This window comes from Phyllobates terribilis, unplaced genomic scaffold (genome assembly GCF_046119375.1).
Source record: "Phyllobates terribilis strain yellow unplaced genomic scaffold, ASM4611937v1 Scaffold_11__3_contigs__length_659146591, whole genome shotgun sequence".
Lineage (NCBI taxonomy): Eukaryota > Metazoa > Chordata > Amphibia > Anura > Dendrobatidae > Phyllobates > Phyllobates terribilis.
In genome coordinates, this window is record NW_027362771.1 from 555,964,675 (window position 1) to 555,978,926 (window position 14,252).

Here is a 14,252-nt window from a genome sequence, read left to right on the forward strand (position 1 = left end):
AGCGGACTGGCCGTGTCGGCTTCTCACTTTTTGGATTTTAGAAGGGCATGACATGCCTATATCTGTGTCTCCCCCTCCTTTTACTCTTCCACCTCTTTTATTTTCGCATGACTATATGTACTTGTCACTTTTCCATGTGTTAGTTATGTCTTCTGAGCAGTTTGTCAGCTTTTGGACACCTTTGAAGGTGTTTTCTATGTGTTTCTATGTGTTTTTGTTTGCCTGCCATTGGTTTTAACGGTGTTCGAAGGTGTTCGACGAACAGTTCGACGAACAGTTCGGCGAACACACGGGTGTTCGACGAACCGAACCGAACTCGAACACTACGGGGGTGGCTCAACACTAATTATTAGCAACCATACCATTTTCCTTGAGTCACTATGTCTCAGACTGCCTCAGCTGATGCATTTTCTTGCCTGATGCAGACCATCTCTGAAGAGGTAGCTGGTCTGCGAACTCAGGTAGTGCAACAGCTGCAGCAAGTTGTGGGTTACCTGGCCTCGGCTCATGCTCAGGCCATGCCGGAACCCAAAGTCTCTCTTCCAGATAGGTTTTCTGGGGGACGAGACAAATTTTTTGTTTTCCGTGAAGCCTGTAAGCTTTATTTCAGGCTCCGGCTCCGTTCAACTGGAAGTGAGGAACAGCGGGTGGGGATTATTGTCGCTATTCTTAAGGGAGACCCCCAGACCTGGGCCTTCTCCCTCCCCAGCAACTCACCATCGCTACGGTCGGTGGATGGGTTTTTTGCTACTCTGTCTCAGGTGTATGGTGAACCTGATAGGCTGACCTTTGCCGAGTCTAATCTCCGTAAACTCAAGCAGGGAACACGGGAAGTGGAGGAGTACTGCTCAGAGTTTCGCAGATGGGTGACTGACACCCAGTGGAATGACCCGAACCTCAGGAGTCAGGTCAGCTTGGGTTTATCAGCTAGACTGTAAGACACCCTGGTTCAGTACACTGCACCTGAGTCATTGGAGGCTGCGATGTCTCTAGCCATACGGGTTGATAGACGCTTGAGGGAGAGACCGAGACCTACTTTGTCTCCTGTTCCTATTCCTGCTGAGGAGACTATACCCGATGAACCCATTCAGTTGGGGGTAGTAGGTTCTCGTGTTAAACCTCCTGTGGCTACTGTTCCTCAAGTGGGTGTTGCTTGTTTTTTCTGTGGAAAATCTGACCATTTTATTAAGGTTTGTTTACTTTGCTCCAAGACAACCACGCAGTCTCAGAAGCAGCCTACCTCGGGTCGTTTGGAAGGAGACGAGTGGAAGGTTTATATTTCCTTCTGTGGCACCCAGGGGATGGGGACTACTCGGCGCCCAGGCCTTAATGCCTGGTCTTGGGGGATGTCGCGGTGGTCGGCTCCCGGGCCCGTACCCTGGGGTGTCTCTTAAAAAAAGGGAATATAAAATGTCAAAGTTCTTGACGCCACCTGTGGTGTCTGGTGAGGATCACCAGCGCTGCTGCAGTCCACTGAGGCCGGTGTTTGCCCGTCATAGAATACATGTCCAGGATGCTGCATATTTTGTGCTTGAATCCAGACAGGGTGTCTGGCTTGCCGCTGTACTGGGGGAGCCACTTTGCTCCAGGCATGTATGGTAAAGTCAATGGTACGATAGGGGCTACAGGCCCTGGTGATGGAGCTGCTGCTCCGTCTTGCGAGGCGGCGGCCGCATGTGCATCATCGGGGCTGTCAGCCTGGGCCGCGACGTCGGGTTGTTGCTGCAACATCTTGGCGCCCCCCTAGTGAACCGTGGCCTACCTTCCTTCTGTTGGCGGCAGCTCCGCAGGCTGAGGTCTTCTGCTAGGACCTTGCGTCGCTTACGTTCCACGTCAGAGCGTTCGCTGGGGCTTCCTGCCTGCACCTGACGCTGCGTCAGTGCGTGGGGCGTGTCCTCGACTTCACGCACTTCCAGCGGTTACGCCCCTATTCTTCCCGCGCGGCAACCGGAAAGATGGCGGCCAGTGACAGGAAACTCCAGAAAATGGCGGGAAAAGCTTCACCACTGTGAGTTTTACAGTTTCTTAAGGTGCACAGTAACCATTGGCAATGGGCACAACTCCTTCCGTTGCCGCGGACACGCAATCCTGTTCGTGACGCCAGTTGGAGAGATGTGGCACCCAGGGGATGGGGACAACTCGGCGCCCGGGCCTTAATGCCTGGTCTGGGGGGATGCCGCGGTGGTCGGCTCCCGGGCCCGTACCCTGGGGTCTCTCTTAAAAAAGGGGAAAATAAAATGTCAAAGTTTGTGACGCCACCTGTGGTGTCTGGCGAGGATCACCGGCGCTGCGGCAGTCCACTGAGGCCGGTGTTATGGCAGCTTTGATGGTGTAGCTCCCCACAGGTGGAGCTAGGCCTCAGGGCAGCGATGTTTGATGAGGTGCACGATATGGCGGTGACCCAGCCGGGTCCAAGGAAGGACAGGGGACACACTCACACGGTTTGCTTCTGTACCTTTTACTGGTGGAAATGCAAGTACCGTCCAGAGCACTGTAGAGTGAGGGGTGCACTGCAGGACTCTCCCCAGTGAGCAGGTGTAGGGCCTCCTGTTTCTTTGCCGCTTAGTGTTAGTCTCTTGCCTGCCTGGAGCTAGGCCTAACTTAGTCTCTGTTCTGCACCGGCTGATCCTGTGGTAGGGCCTTCGTTTGGAGTACACACTCCCTGGTATATGGGGCCTCGGTAACTCCTGACCCTGGTATAACAGTCAGCATTTGGTATTCCTAGGACCTGTAGTTCGCCAGGGGTTCTGGTTGTCTTTTGCTGGGTATAAAGAATCCCTGCAGACTCGGACACAGTGTCTGGGATATGGTTTCTGGGGTGAGCTGATAAGGCTCCTCTGCCCCCAATGCTACTCACTGCTCTAGCCTTCGGCCTACTAGGGCCCTCACTAGGCCATACACACTGGCAGTTAGGTGGCTGCCTCTTCTGCTGTTCTCTGAGCGTCAGCAACGCTCCTAGCTCACTTAACTCAAGCTGCTTGAGTCTGACTAAGCTCCACTGCAGACTGACCTGTTTCTCTGTGTCTCACTCTGCAGGAACTGGCTGTGGACTCCAGACTGTTCTGTCTCCACTCTCTTCCTGAGGAGAACTCACTCACAGACTCTCTCCTTCTGTGTCTGAGCAGAAAACTGCTGAATCACTGTCCGGGCTGCCTAGCTCCACCATCCCTATTTATATCCTTATCCAGGCTCCCTCTGGTGGTCTGAGGTGGAAGGTGGAGGTGTGTGTATATTCTGAGGGCCTCTTGTGGAGAAAACCTGAAATGCACCCCTCCAGGATCTGTGGCTCCATGCACAGCAGGGCTTCACATTCCCCCCTAGTTGAACTCAGCACTCCCGGGCTGAAGCACATTTTGTAACAACAACAAGCTTCCCTTTATGGGAGGTTAGGACACTTGAACGTTGCATAACCAGAACATGGATAAATATACATATATAGTTCAATGAACAGTAGGCAATGAGCAACCAGAAAGTCCAAGTCTCTTCCCGAGAGGTTGCTCAAAGGGACACTCCGGGAGTGCAAATATGTACAAATAAAGTCTTTGGGCTGCACATAGTCCTCAGCCACAGAGTTCTTAGATACCCAAGCGGGTAATGGGAAGCAAATAAGTAAAGTGTCCGTTTCACTTGGATTGTTCATTTGAGGGGAAAAATATAAGTTAAAGGCATGTAAAGGCAATAAATACATAGCAATACATACACAGGATAATGCAATAATATACTGTATTATACAATACAATACAATACAATACCCCAGGGGTAACTATCTACATCTGTCGAGGTTTAACTATTTTACTTAGTGTACCTGACAGGGAGTTGACCTTTCGTGCTACGTGTAGACCTGCATAGTGCAGTGGTCTGTGTAGTGTCAGTATTTCTCTCAGCTACCCTGTTAGTTCTACTAGCGATGGTATTGAAAAACTGCCTTAACCTCGCTACTGGGCTGGCAAGTTCACCATTGGCTGGGCCTTCCTGCTCCGCTTCTGCCGGGGATCCTTCTTGAGCAGGCTCTTCTGTGGCACTAGGCTCTTCTGCAGCACTTACAAGTTCAACTTGCTGTGGAGGGTCTTCTTGCTGTTGGAAGAATTGGAGTACTGGAATTATGACTGCTCCTCCGATTTGAAGCCAATCTGCCGGGAAGTCTCCTAAATCAGTATGTATTACTGCTTCATCGGGTTCCTCCGGGAAAATGAGAGGCACTTCTTCTTCGGGTTTTAGCAGATCTGGACACAACTTCAGGTGGTCCCTAGATATTGTCGCAGTTGTTCTTCCTCCATCTTTGCTGATCAGACACATCTTTCTGTTGTCAAACCTTGAATTCAACACAGTGTAGGGTTCTCTCTCCCACTGGTCATCAAGCTTGTGGTTCCTCCGGTTTCTGAGAGCATTGATAGAACCTCATCCGGAGGTCTGCTTCAGTGCGGTCCTCAAAGGCAGTCTGTAACTTTTTGAAAATTGCGGACACTAATTCCTCGTCTGCGGCCGACCAAGTCTCTACTTCTCTCTCCGCAGCACCAGTCAATTGTCCCACAACTACTGTAGCTCTTTGCTTGCCCGTCATAGAATACATGTCCAGGATGCTGCATATTTTGTGCTTGAATCCAGACAGGGTGTCTGGCTTGCCGCTGTACTGGGGGAGCCACTTTGCTCCAGGCATGTATGGTAAAGTCAATGGTACGATAGGGGCTACAGGCCCTGGTGATGGAGCGGCTGCTCCATCTTGCGCGGCGGCGGCTGCGTGTGCATAATCGGGGCTGTCAGCCTGGGCCGCGACGTTGGGTTGTTGCTGCAACATCTTGGCGCCCCCCTAGTGAACCGTGGCCTACCTTCCTTCGGTTGGCGGCAGCTCCGCAGGCGGAGGTCTTCTGGTAGGACCTTGCGTCACTTACGTTCCACGTCAGAGCGTTCGCTGGGGCTTCCTGCCAGCACCTGACGCTGCGTCAGTGCGTGGGGCGTGTCCACGACTTCGCGCACTTCCAGCGGTTACGCCCCTATTCTTCCCGCGCGGCAACCGGAAAGATGGCGGCCAGTGACAGGAAACTCCAGAAAATGGTGGGAAAAGCTTCACCACTGTGAGTTTTACAGTTTCTTAAGGTGCACAGTACCCGGTGGCAATGGGCACAACTCCTTCCGTTGCCGCGGGCATGCAATCCTGTTCGTGACGCCAGTTGGAGAGATGTGGCACCCAGGGGATGTGGTCTACTCGGCGCCCGGGCCTTAATGCCTGGTCTTGGGGGATGTCGCGGTGGTCAGCTCCCGGGCCCGTACCCTGGGGTCTCTCTTAAAAAAGGGGAAAATAAAATGTCAAAGTTCGTGACGCCACCTGTGGTGTCTGGTGAGGATCACCAGCGCTGCGGCAGTCCACTGAGGCCGGTGTTATGGCAGCTTTGATGGTGTAGCTCCCCACAGGTGGAGCTAGGCCTCAGGGCAGCGATGTTTGATGAGGTGCACGATATGGCGGTGACCCAGCCGGGTCCAAGGAAGGACAGGGAACACACACACACGGTTTGCTTCTGTACCTTTTACTGGTGGAAATGCAGGTACCGTCCGGAGCACTGTAGGGTGAGGGGTGCACTGCAGGACTCTCCCCAGAGAGCAGGTGTACAGCTTCCTGTTTCTTTGCTGCTTAGTGTTAGTCTCTGCCTGCCTGGAGCTAGGCCTAACTTAGTCTCTGTTCTGCACCGGCTGATCCTGTGGTAGGGCCTTCTGTTGGAGTACACACTCCCTGGTATATGGGGCCTCGGTAACTCCTGACCCTGGTATAACAGTCAGCATTTGGTATTCCTGGTGTAGCGTCGACGTCCCTGCCTCCTGCTAGGCAGGGACGCTGTTCCCCTCACCTCTCCGCTCCGTGCCCGGCGTCCTCCTCCCGCTCTGCTGGCAGCGCGCGCTGCTTCCCGGCCACTGTGCTTAGGGCGCGCGCGCGCTCCCCCTCTCTTAAAGGGGCCGCGCGCGCCGTCCTAAGGAGTCCCCGGCCAATGGCTGTCACATTGTAGAAGGATCATCTTTATTCTCATTTGCACAAGGAAAGACTAGAAGCAATGGGATGAAACTAAATGGGAGGAGACACAGATTAGATATTAGAAAAAACTTTTTGACAGTTAGGGTGATTAATGAGTGGAACAGGCTGCCACGAGAGGTGGTGAGTTCCCCTTCAATGGACGTCTTCAAACAGAGGCTGGACAGACATCTGTCTGAGATGATCTAGTGAATCCTGCTTTGAGCAGGGGGTTGGACCAGATGACCCAGGAGGTCCCTTCCAACTCTACCATTCTATGATTCTATGATTCTATGACCTCACCATATATAAGGCACCTCCTTCAAAATGGAGGTGCCCGAGCAATGTTGTTGCAAAGCCTACCTGGAGGCTCTGCCGTCACTTGCCGTGACCACCTGCCTGTCCAGAGACTCTTGCCCGCTCACCTGGGAGCGCTCACCTACTACCTGCCTGCTAGCCTACCTGGAGGCTCTGCCATCACTTGCCGTGACCACCTGCCCGTCCAGAGACTCTTGCCCACTCACCTGGGAGCGCTCACCTGCTACCTGCCTGCTAGCCTACCTGGAGGCTCTGCCGTCACTTGCTGTGACCACCTGCCCATCCAGAGACTCTTGCCCGCTCACCTGGGAGCGCTCACCTGCTACCTGCCCGCTAGCCTACCTGGAGGCTCTGCCGTCACTTGCCGTGACCACCTGCCCATCCAGAGACTCTTGCCCGGTCACCTGGGAGCGCTCACCTGCTACCTGCCTGCTAGCCTACCTGGAGGCTCTGCCATCACTTGCCATGACCACCTGCCTGTCCAGAAACTCTTGCCCGCTCACCTGGGAGCGCTCACCTGCTACCTGCCTGCTAGCCTACCTGGAGGCTCTGCCGTCACTTGCCGTGACCACCTGCCCGTCCAGAGACTCTTGCCCGCTCACCTGGGAGCGTCCACCCGCTACCTGTCTGCTAGTCTACCCAGAGACTGTCCCTGTCACTTGCCGTGACTACCTGCCCTTCTACCCAGAGACTGTCCCTGTCACTTGCCGTGACTACCTGCCCTTCTACCCAGAGACTGTCCCTGTCACTTGCCGTGACTACCTGCCCGTCTTCCCTGGGAGACACCCGCTTCCTTACAAGGACCGCCCCCTTGTTTAGTTGCTCAGAGGTTCCGCCTCCCAGACCCGTTACACCTGGGACCTGTAGTTCGCCAGGGGTTCTGGTTGTCTTCTGCTGGGTATAAAGAATCCCTACAGACTCGGACACAGTGTCTGGGATATGGTTTCTGGGGTGAGCTGATAAGGCTCCTCTGCCCCCAATGCTACTCACTCCTCTAGCCTTCGGCCTACTAGGGCCCTCACTAGGCTATACACACTGGCAGTTAGGTGGCTGCCTCTTCTGCTGTTCTCCGAGCGTCAGCAACGCTCCTAGCTCACTTAACTCGAGCTGCTTGAGTCTGACTGAGCTCCACTGCAGACTGACCTGTTTCTCTGTGTCTCACTCTGCAGGAGCTGGCTGTGGACTCCAGACTGTTCTGTCTCCACTCTCTTCCTGAGGAGAACTCACTCACAGACTCTCTCCTTCTGTGTCTGAGCAGAAAACTGCTGAATCACTGTCCGGGCTGCCTAGCTCCAACATCCCTATTTATATCCTTATCCAGGCTCCCTCTGGTGCTCTGAGGTGGAAGGTGGAGGTGTGTGTATGCTCTGAGGGCCTCTTGTGGAGTAAACCTGAAATGCACCCCTCCAGGATCTGTGGCTCCATGTACAGCAGGGCTTCACACTTCCTCTCTAGGTCTCCGTTCACACTGTCTGCCAAGGTTGTGGTAGATGGTAAAACCGAGACTGTACCTGTATTGGTCAATAGCGGAGCGGGTGTCAATTTGATGGATTCTCGCTTTGCTCGGGCTCATGGTCTCACCAGCAGTGCTTTAGTGAGACCTATTCCCATCGCCTCGATCGACTCAGTTCCACTCAGTCAGAAGGTCCTCTCCCAAGTGGTGCGTAATGTGACCATGAGCATAGGAACTCTCCACCAGGAGGTCCAGTCCTGTCACCTCTTGGAGAACCTGCCCACTCCCATTGTATTGGGCCTTCCCTGGCTGGAGAAACATAACACGGTGGTTCACTGGCGGGCCAGAAAAGTTGTAAGTTGGGGGGTTTTCTGTGTAAGTAATTGCCTAGCTACAACTATTTCTTCCGTATTGGTTGCACCAACTCCTACCCCACTATGAGAAGTGACTGGGAGTGAGCCTGGAAAAAGGGGGTGGAGTCCGGACTGCACCTCAGATTAATGCTGGGTCTAGGTGTCATTCCAGGAGGAGGGGCCAGGGAAGGATGCTGCTTCCTACTGTGCTCTCCAGGGGAGGGAGCACTGGATCCTGGGGGGACACTGCTGCAGTTTGCCATTCTGAGTGTATGCCCTCTGACTGTGACCGCAGATGTGGAAATAAATGTGCAGGTCCAGACCTGAGAGTGAACAAATATGGGGGGGTGTTGTCCAAACACATGAGGTGGAGGCATGCTGCTGGGGGTCCTAGTTCCGGGGTTATTGGTCCATTTAGGATATCAGCCATTTACAATCCTGTGTTATACCAACTCGAACTACCCCCAGTGTTGGAAACCGGGAACGTTTTTCATATCTCATCATTCAGGAAATGTGGACCTTTTCTGGACGTGTCCGGTTTAGAGTCCGGAGGTCTCTCTTAAAAGAGGGGGTACTGTCTCGTGGTGTCTAGCACTGTGTATCTGCGGTCTATTCTAGATGCTGCTGTAACTTAAACTGTGAAATTCCCTCTTGTACTGCATGGGTTAATGCCAGTTCTACTGCCGTGTCCTGGTGGATGTAAGTTTCTTTGTGAGTCTCCACCCCCTAGCCTTTAAGTAGCCTCTCCTTCCACCAGGTGGTGCTGCTGATAGAGTTTCACTCTATACCTGGAAGCCGTTCTTTGCAGTCCTGTTCGTTTGTGCCGCTGAAGTCCTTTCCTTTGAGATTGCTGTACCTTTGTTCTGTGGAGGGAGGTGAGGGGGATTAGTGCAGGACTTGTGGAGGAGTTAGGGCTTACGTTGGAAACCGAACCTTCTCTCCATCAGAGATACCTTTGGGGTCAGGGCTATTCAGGGTTCCCAGTCTAGGGACAGACTAGTTTTCCCTGCTCACCCTGTCCGTATCTGCCATTTCCTCATCAGCATTCCCACCACACCATGACAACTACAGAGTAACCACAGCATGTATCACCCATATTCGCTTATACAAATTCACATTTACGTGTCCTGGCTAAAAATGGAGCAAGATGAATATTAGAGTTGGAGCAGCGCTCCAGTGGAAATAAGTGAAAAAGGCCGACTTTTTCCATCCAGATCAGATGGGTGAATTAAGTCTATCTGTATCACTTGTAATCATTGAAGTGTGGCTTTCATTCTATTTTTTTCTACATTTGAAGGTTTTTTCCTGGTTGCTGATGTTTTTCCATATTTCTCTCTATATCTATAGACATATATCGCTCTATATCTATAGATATACATATAGCGCAACTTTATGTAACTGCACATTATGGTTGATCCCCTCTGTCCATATAACGTATGCTTATATATGTAGCACTCTCTCTTGATATACTGTATATGTCATGATAGAGAGAGAAATACAAATATACGTGTGTACTATATATTACACAGGTATGTCTGTAAATGTATCTCTCTATAGAGGGAGAGCTATATGTACATAAATATATCTGTAATATATAGTATTATATATATATTACACAGGTATATTTGCATCTCTCTATGACATACACAAACATAAACATATATATACAGCTCTGGCAAAAATTAAGAGACCACTGCACAGTTTTCTAAAAATCACCATCTCTACATGTCTGACAGCCATTCCATTCCAGTGTCAGTTGAATTCCAACCAAAGTCCACCTCATTCTACTTAATGTGCTTCTGATTAGGTGACCACCTGAACCAAATGTTATGTAACGAGGGAAAGTATAAAAAACACTGCTGTGGTCTTCACAATCCTCTTGCAATAGGACAAGCTGGATGGCAAAACAAGTGCTAGGAATAGCCCAAAAGTAATTTGAATGAAAAAATAACTTTTAACCATGCCAAAGGAGTTGAAAATAAAAATCTTGAGTGAGGAAAAGAAGGGCTCAATTCTCGCTTTATTAGCAGAGGGATACAGTGAGCGCCATGTTGCCTTCATCCTTAAAGTTTCAAAGACGGCAGTCCATTACAACAAGGTCAAGCAGCAGACATTGGGGACAACAAAGCTACAGACCGGCAGAGGGCGAAAGCGACTCTCCACTAACCGAGATGACCGTCATCTTATTCAAATGTCACTCAGCAACCGCAGGATGACATCAAGTGACCTACAAAAGGAATGGAAAATGGCAGCTGGGGTGAAGTGCATAGCAAGAACAGTTTGTAACAGGCTCCTAGAGGCCTCAAGTAATGTAAAGCTAGAAAAAAGCCTTTCATCAATGAGAAGCAAAGGAGAGCCAGGCTGAAGTTTGCCAAAGACCATAAGGATTGGACCATAGAGAACTGTAGTAAGGTAATCTTCTCTGATGAGTCTAATTTTCAGATTTTCCCAACACCTGGTCGTCTAATGGTTAGACAGAGACCTGGAGAGGCATACAAGCAGGGCCGGCGTCAGCACCCGGGCTAATGACATTCGCGGTCGGGCACTCCGCCGGGCTATGGGCGGAAGAGAGCGGTGCCAGCGCCCGCCCTTCTCTCCCGCTTGCTCAGGGCCCCGGCAGCCAGATGCTTACCTCTCCCCGTGCCTCCGCAGTCTTCCTGCTGTACACTGCCTGTGACGTCTCAGGTCAGAGGGTGCGGTGACATCTTTCCACTGTGCCCTCCCCTGAGCCATCACAGGCAGCTCAGGGTGGGAAGACGCCAGTGACGCTGGAGTCCGGACCAGAGCAGAGGCAGCAGGTGAGGAGGAGTGAGGTGAGTATTTGATTTTTTTTTTTTTTTAATGTATGGAGGCATTGGGCATTATAGGGGGGGGGTGCCATCCTGCATGGGGCATTATATGTTGGGGGAAAGGGACATCCTGCATGCATGGGGCATTATATGGGGGGAAAGTGACATCCTGCATGGGGCATTATATGGGGGGGGGAGTGACATCCTGCAAGGGGCATTATATGGGGGGGGAGTGACATCCTGCAAGGGGCATTATATGGGGGAAAGGGACATCCTGCATGGGGCATTATATGGGGGGTGACATCTTGCATGGGGCATTATATGGGGGGTGACATCCTGCATGGGGCATTATATGGGAGGGTGACATCCTGCATGGGGCATTATATGGGGGGGTGACATCCTGCATGGGTCATTATATGGGGGGTGACATCCTGCATGGGGCATTTTATGGGGGGGGAGAAGTGATATCCTGCATGGGGCATTATATGGGGGGTGACATTCTGCATGGGGCATTATATGAGCATTTTATGGGGGCCAGTATTCTGTATGGAGCGATATATGGGGGCCAGTATTCTGTATGGAGCGATATATGGGGGCCAGTATTCCGTATGGAGTGTTATATGGGGGTCAGTATTCTGTATGGAGCATTTTATGGGGGCCATTATACTGTGTGGAGCGATTCTCCAGTTTCTGAGCTATTGTGGAATTTACAATAGATATCACTCATGTAATGTAAGAAGTGAAATCTTTGCATCGTACTATACCTATATTTCTCCGCGGTATCTGTGCATCATGAATTGTGGTATTTGTTAAAGGGGCCCACTGAGACTCTTTCGCCCGGGGCCCAGAAAAACCTGGAGCCGGCCCTGCATACAAGCCACAGTGTCTTGCATCCACTGTGAAATTTGGTGTAGGATCTGTGATGATCTGGGGATGCTTCAGCAAGGCTGGAATTGGGCAAGTTAATCTTTGCAAAGGACGTATGAATCAAGCCGCATACAAGGTTATCCTTGAAAAACACTTGTTTCCTTCTGCTCAGGCAATGTTCCCCTGAGGGCTGTTTTTTCCAGCAGGACAATGCCCCATGCCACACAGCTAGGTCAATCAATATGTGGATGAAAGGGCACCACATCAAGACCCAGTCATGGCCAGCCCAATCTCCAGACCTGAACCTCATTGAAAACCTCTGGAATGTAATCAAAAGGAAGATGGATAGTCACAAGCCATCAAACAAAGAACTGCTTAAATTTTTGTGCCAGGAGTAGCATAAAGTCACCCAAAAACAGTGTGAAAGACTGGTGGAAAGCATGCCAAGACGCATGTGATTAAAAACGATGGTTATTCCACCAAATTTTGATTTTTGAACTCTTCCCAAGTTAAAAAATGAGTATTGTAGTTTCTAAATGAATAAGAACTTATTTTCTTTGCATTATTTGAGGTCTGAAAGCACTGTTTCTTTTATATTATTGTGAAGATTTCTCATTTGCTGCAAATTAATACAACATTTTTATTTTTGAATTTCGGAGACATGTTGTCAGTAGTTTATAGAATAAAACAACAATGTACATTTTACTCAAAAATATACCTTTAAAGAGAAAAATCAGAGAAAATGGAAATTTTGCAGTGGTTTCTTAATTTTTGCCAGAGCTGTATATACATGTATATATGCGCATGTATGTATATAAAAAATAACTAAATATATATATATACCGCCTTTTTCGGAATATAAGACGCACCGGCGGACCATAAAACGCACCTCGGTTTTAGAGGAGGAAAATAGGAAAAAAATATTTAAGCAAAAAATGTGGTCATGATGCCCTGTTATAGGGGAGGGAGTCTGCTGCTTACACTGGTATTGGGGTAATGTCCGCCGATTCTGTTAATATCCTCCATCCTGGTATGTATGGCCCTTCCTTCCTGGTATACGTCGCCCCCATCCCATCTTGGTATACGTGGCCCTCATCCCCATCCTGGAATGCATGGCACCCCTTGATTACCCATCCTGGTATTCATGGCACCCCTTTGATCTATCATCCTGGTATGCATGGCACCCCCTGATCCCCATCCTAGTTTTCATGGCACCCCTTGATCACCCATCATGGTATGCATGGCACACCTTGATCCCCCATCCTGGTATGCATGGCACCCCTTGATCACCCATCATGGTATGCATGGAACCCCTTGATCCCCCATTCTGGTATGCATGGCACCCCTTGATCACACATCCTGGTATGCATGGCACCCCTAGATCACTCATCCTGGTATGCAAGGCACCCCTTGATCACCCATCATGGTACGCATGGCACCCCTTGATCACACATCCTGGTATGTATGGCCCCCCTCATCCCCATCCTGGTATGCATGTCACCCCTTGATTCCCCCATCCTGGTATGCATAGCACCCCTTGATACCCCATCATGGTATACATGGCACCCCCTGATCCCCATCATGGTATGCATGGCACCCACCTGATCCCCATCCTGGTATGTAGGGCACACCTTGACCTCCCACCCTGGTATGTATGGCAGCCCTTGAGCTCCCATCCTGGTATGCATGGCACCCCTTGATCACCCATCCTGGTATGTATGGCACCCTTTGAGCCCCCATCCTGGTATATATGGCACCACTTGAGCCCCCATCCTGGTATGCTTGGCACCCCTTGAGCCCCCATCCTGGCATGCATAGCACCCCTTGAGCCCCCATCCTGGTATTCATGGCACCAATTGATCAACCATCCTGGTATGCATGGCACCCCTTTATCCCCCATCCTGATATTCATGGCACCACTTGATTCCCCCATCCTGATATTCATGGCACCCCTTGAGCCCCCATCCTGGTATTCTTGGCACCCCTTGAGCCCTCATCCTGGTATGCATAGCACCCCTTGATCACCCATCCTGGTATGCTTGGCACCCCTTGAGTCCCCATCCTGGTATGCTTGGCACCCCTTGAGCCCCCATCCTGGTATGCTTGGCACCCCTTGAGCCCCCATCCTGGTATGCTTGGCACCCCTTTAGCCCCCATCCTGATATGCATGGCACCCCTTGAGCCCCCATCCTGGTATGCATGGCACCCCTTGATCACCCATCCTGGTATGTATGGCACCCTTTGAGCCCCCATCCTGGTATATATGGCACCACTTGAGCCCCCATCCTGGCATGCATAGCACCCCTTGAGCCCCATCCTGGTATTCATGGCACCACTTGATCAACCATCCTGGTATGCATGGCACCCCTTTATCCTCCATCCTGATATTCATGGCACCACTTGATTCCCCCATCCTGATATTCATGGCACCCCTTGAGCCCCCATCCTGGTATGCTTGGTACCCCTTGAGCCCC

General features: G+C 51.1%; 1 protein-coding gene across 1 annotated transcript in view; it reads left to right on the forward strand.

Annotated features, from left to right (window-relative positions):
- The window catches only part of LOC141167346 (olfactory receptor 1G1-like), a 43,686-nt gene extending 42,748 nt beyond the window's left edge, over positions 1 to 938 (forward strand). The window contains exon 2 of the mRNA XM_073654764.1: positions 426 to 938. Within this exon, the coding sequence (XP_073510865.1) occupies positions 426 to 938 (513 nt within the window). The remainder of the gene's footprint in view (positions 1 to 425) is intronic.
- The last annotated feature ends 13,314 nt before the right edge of the window (positions 939 to 14,252 follow it).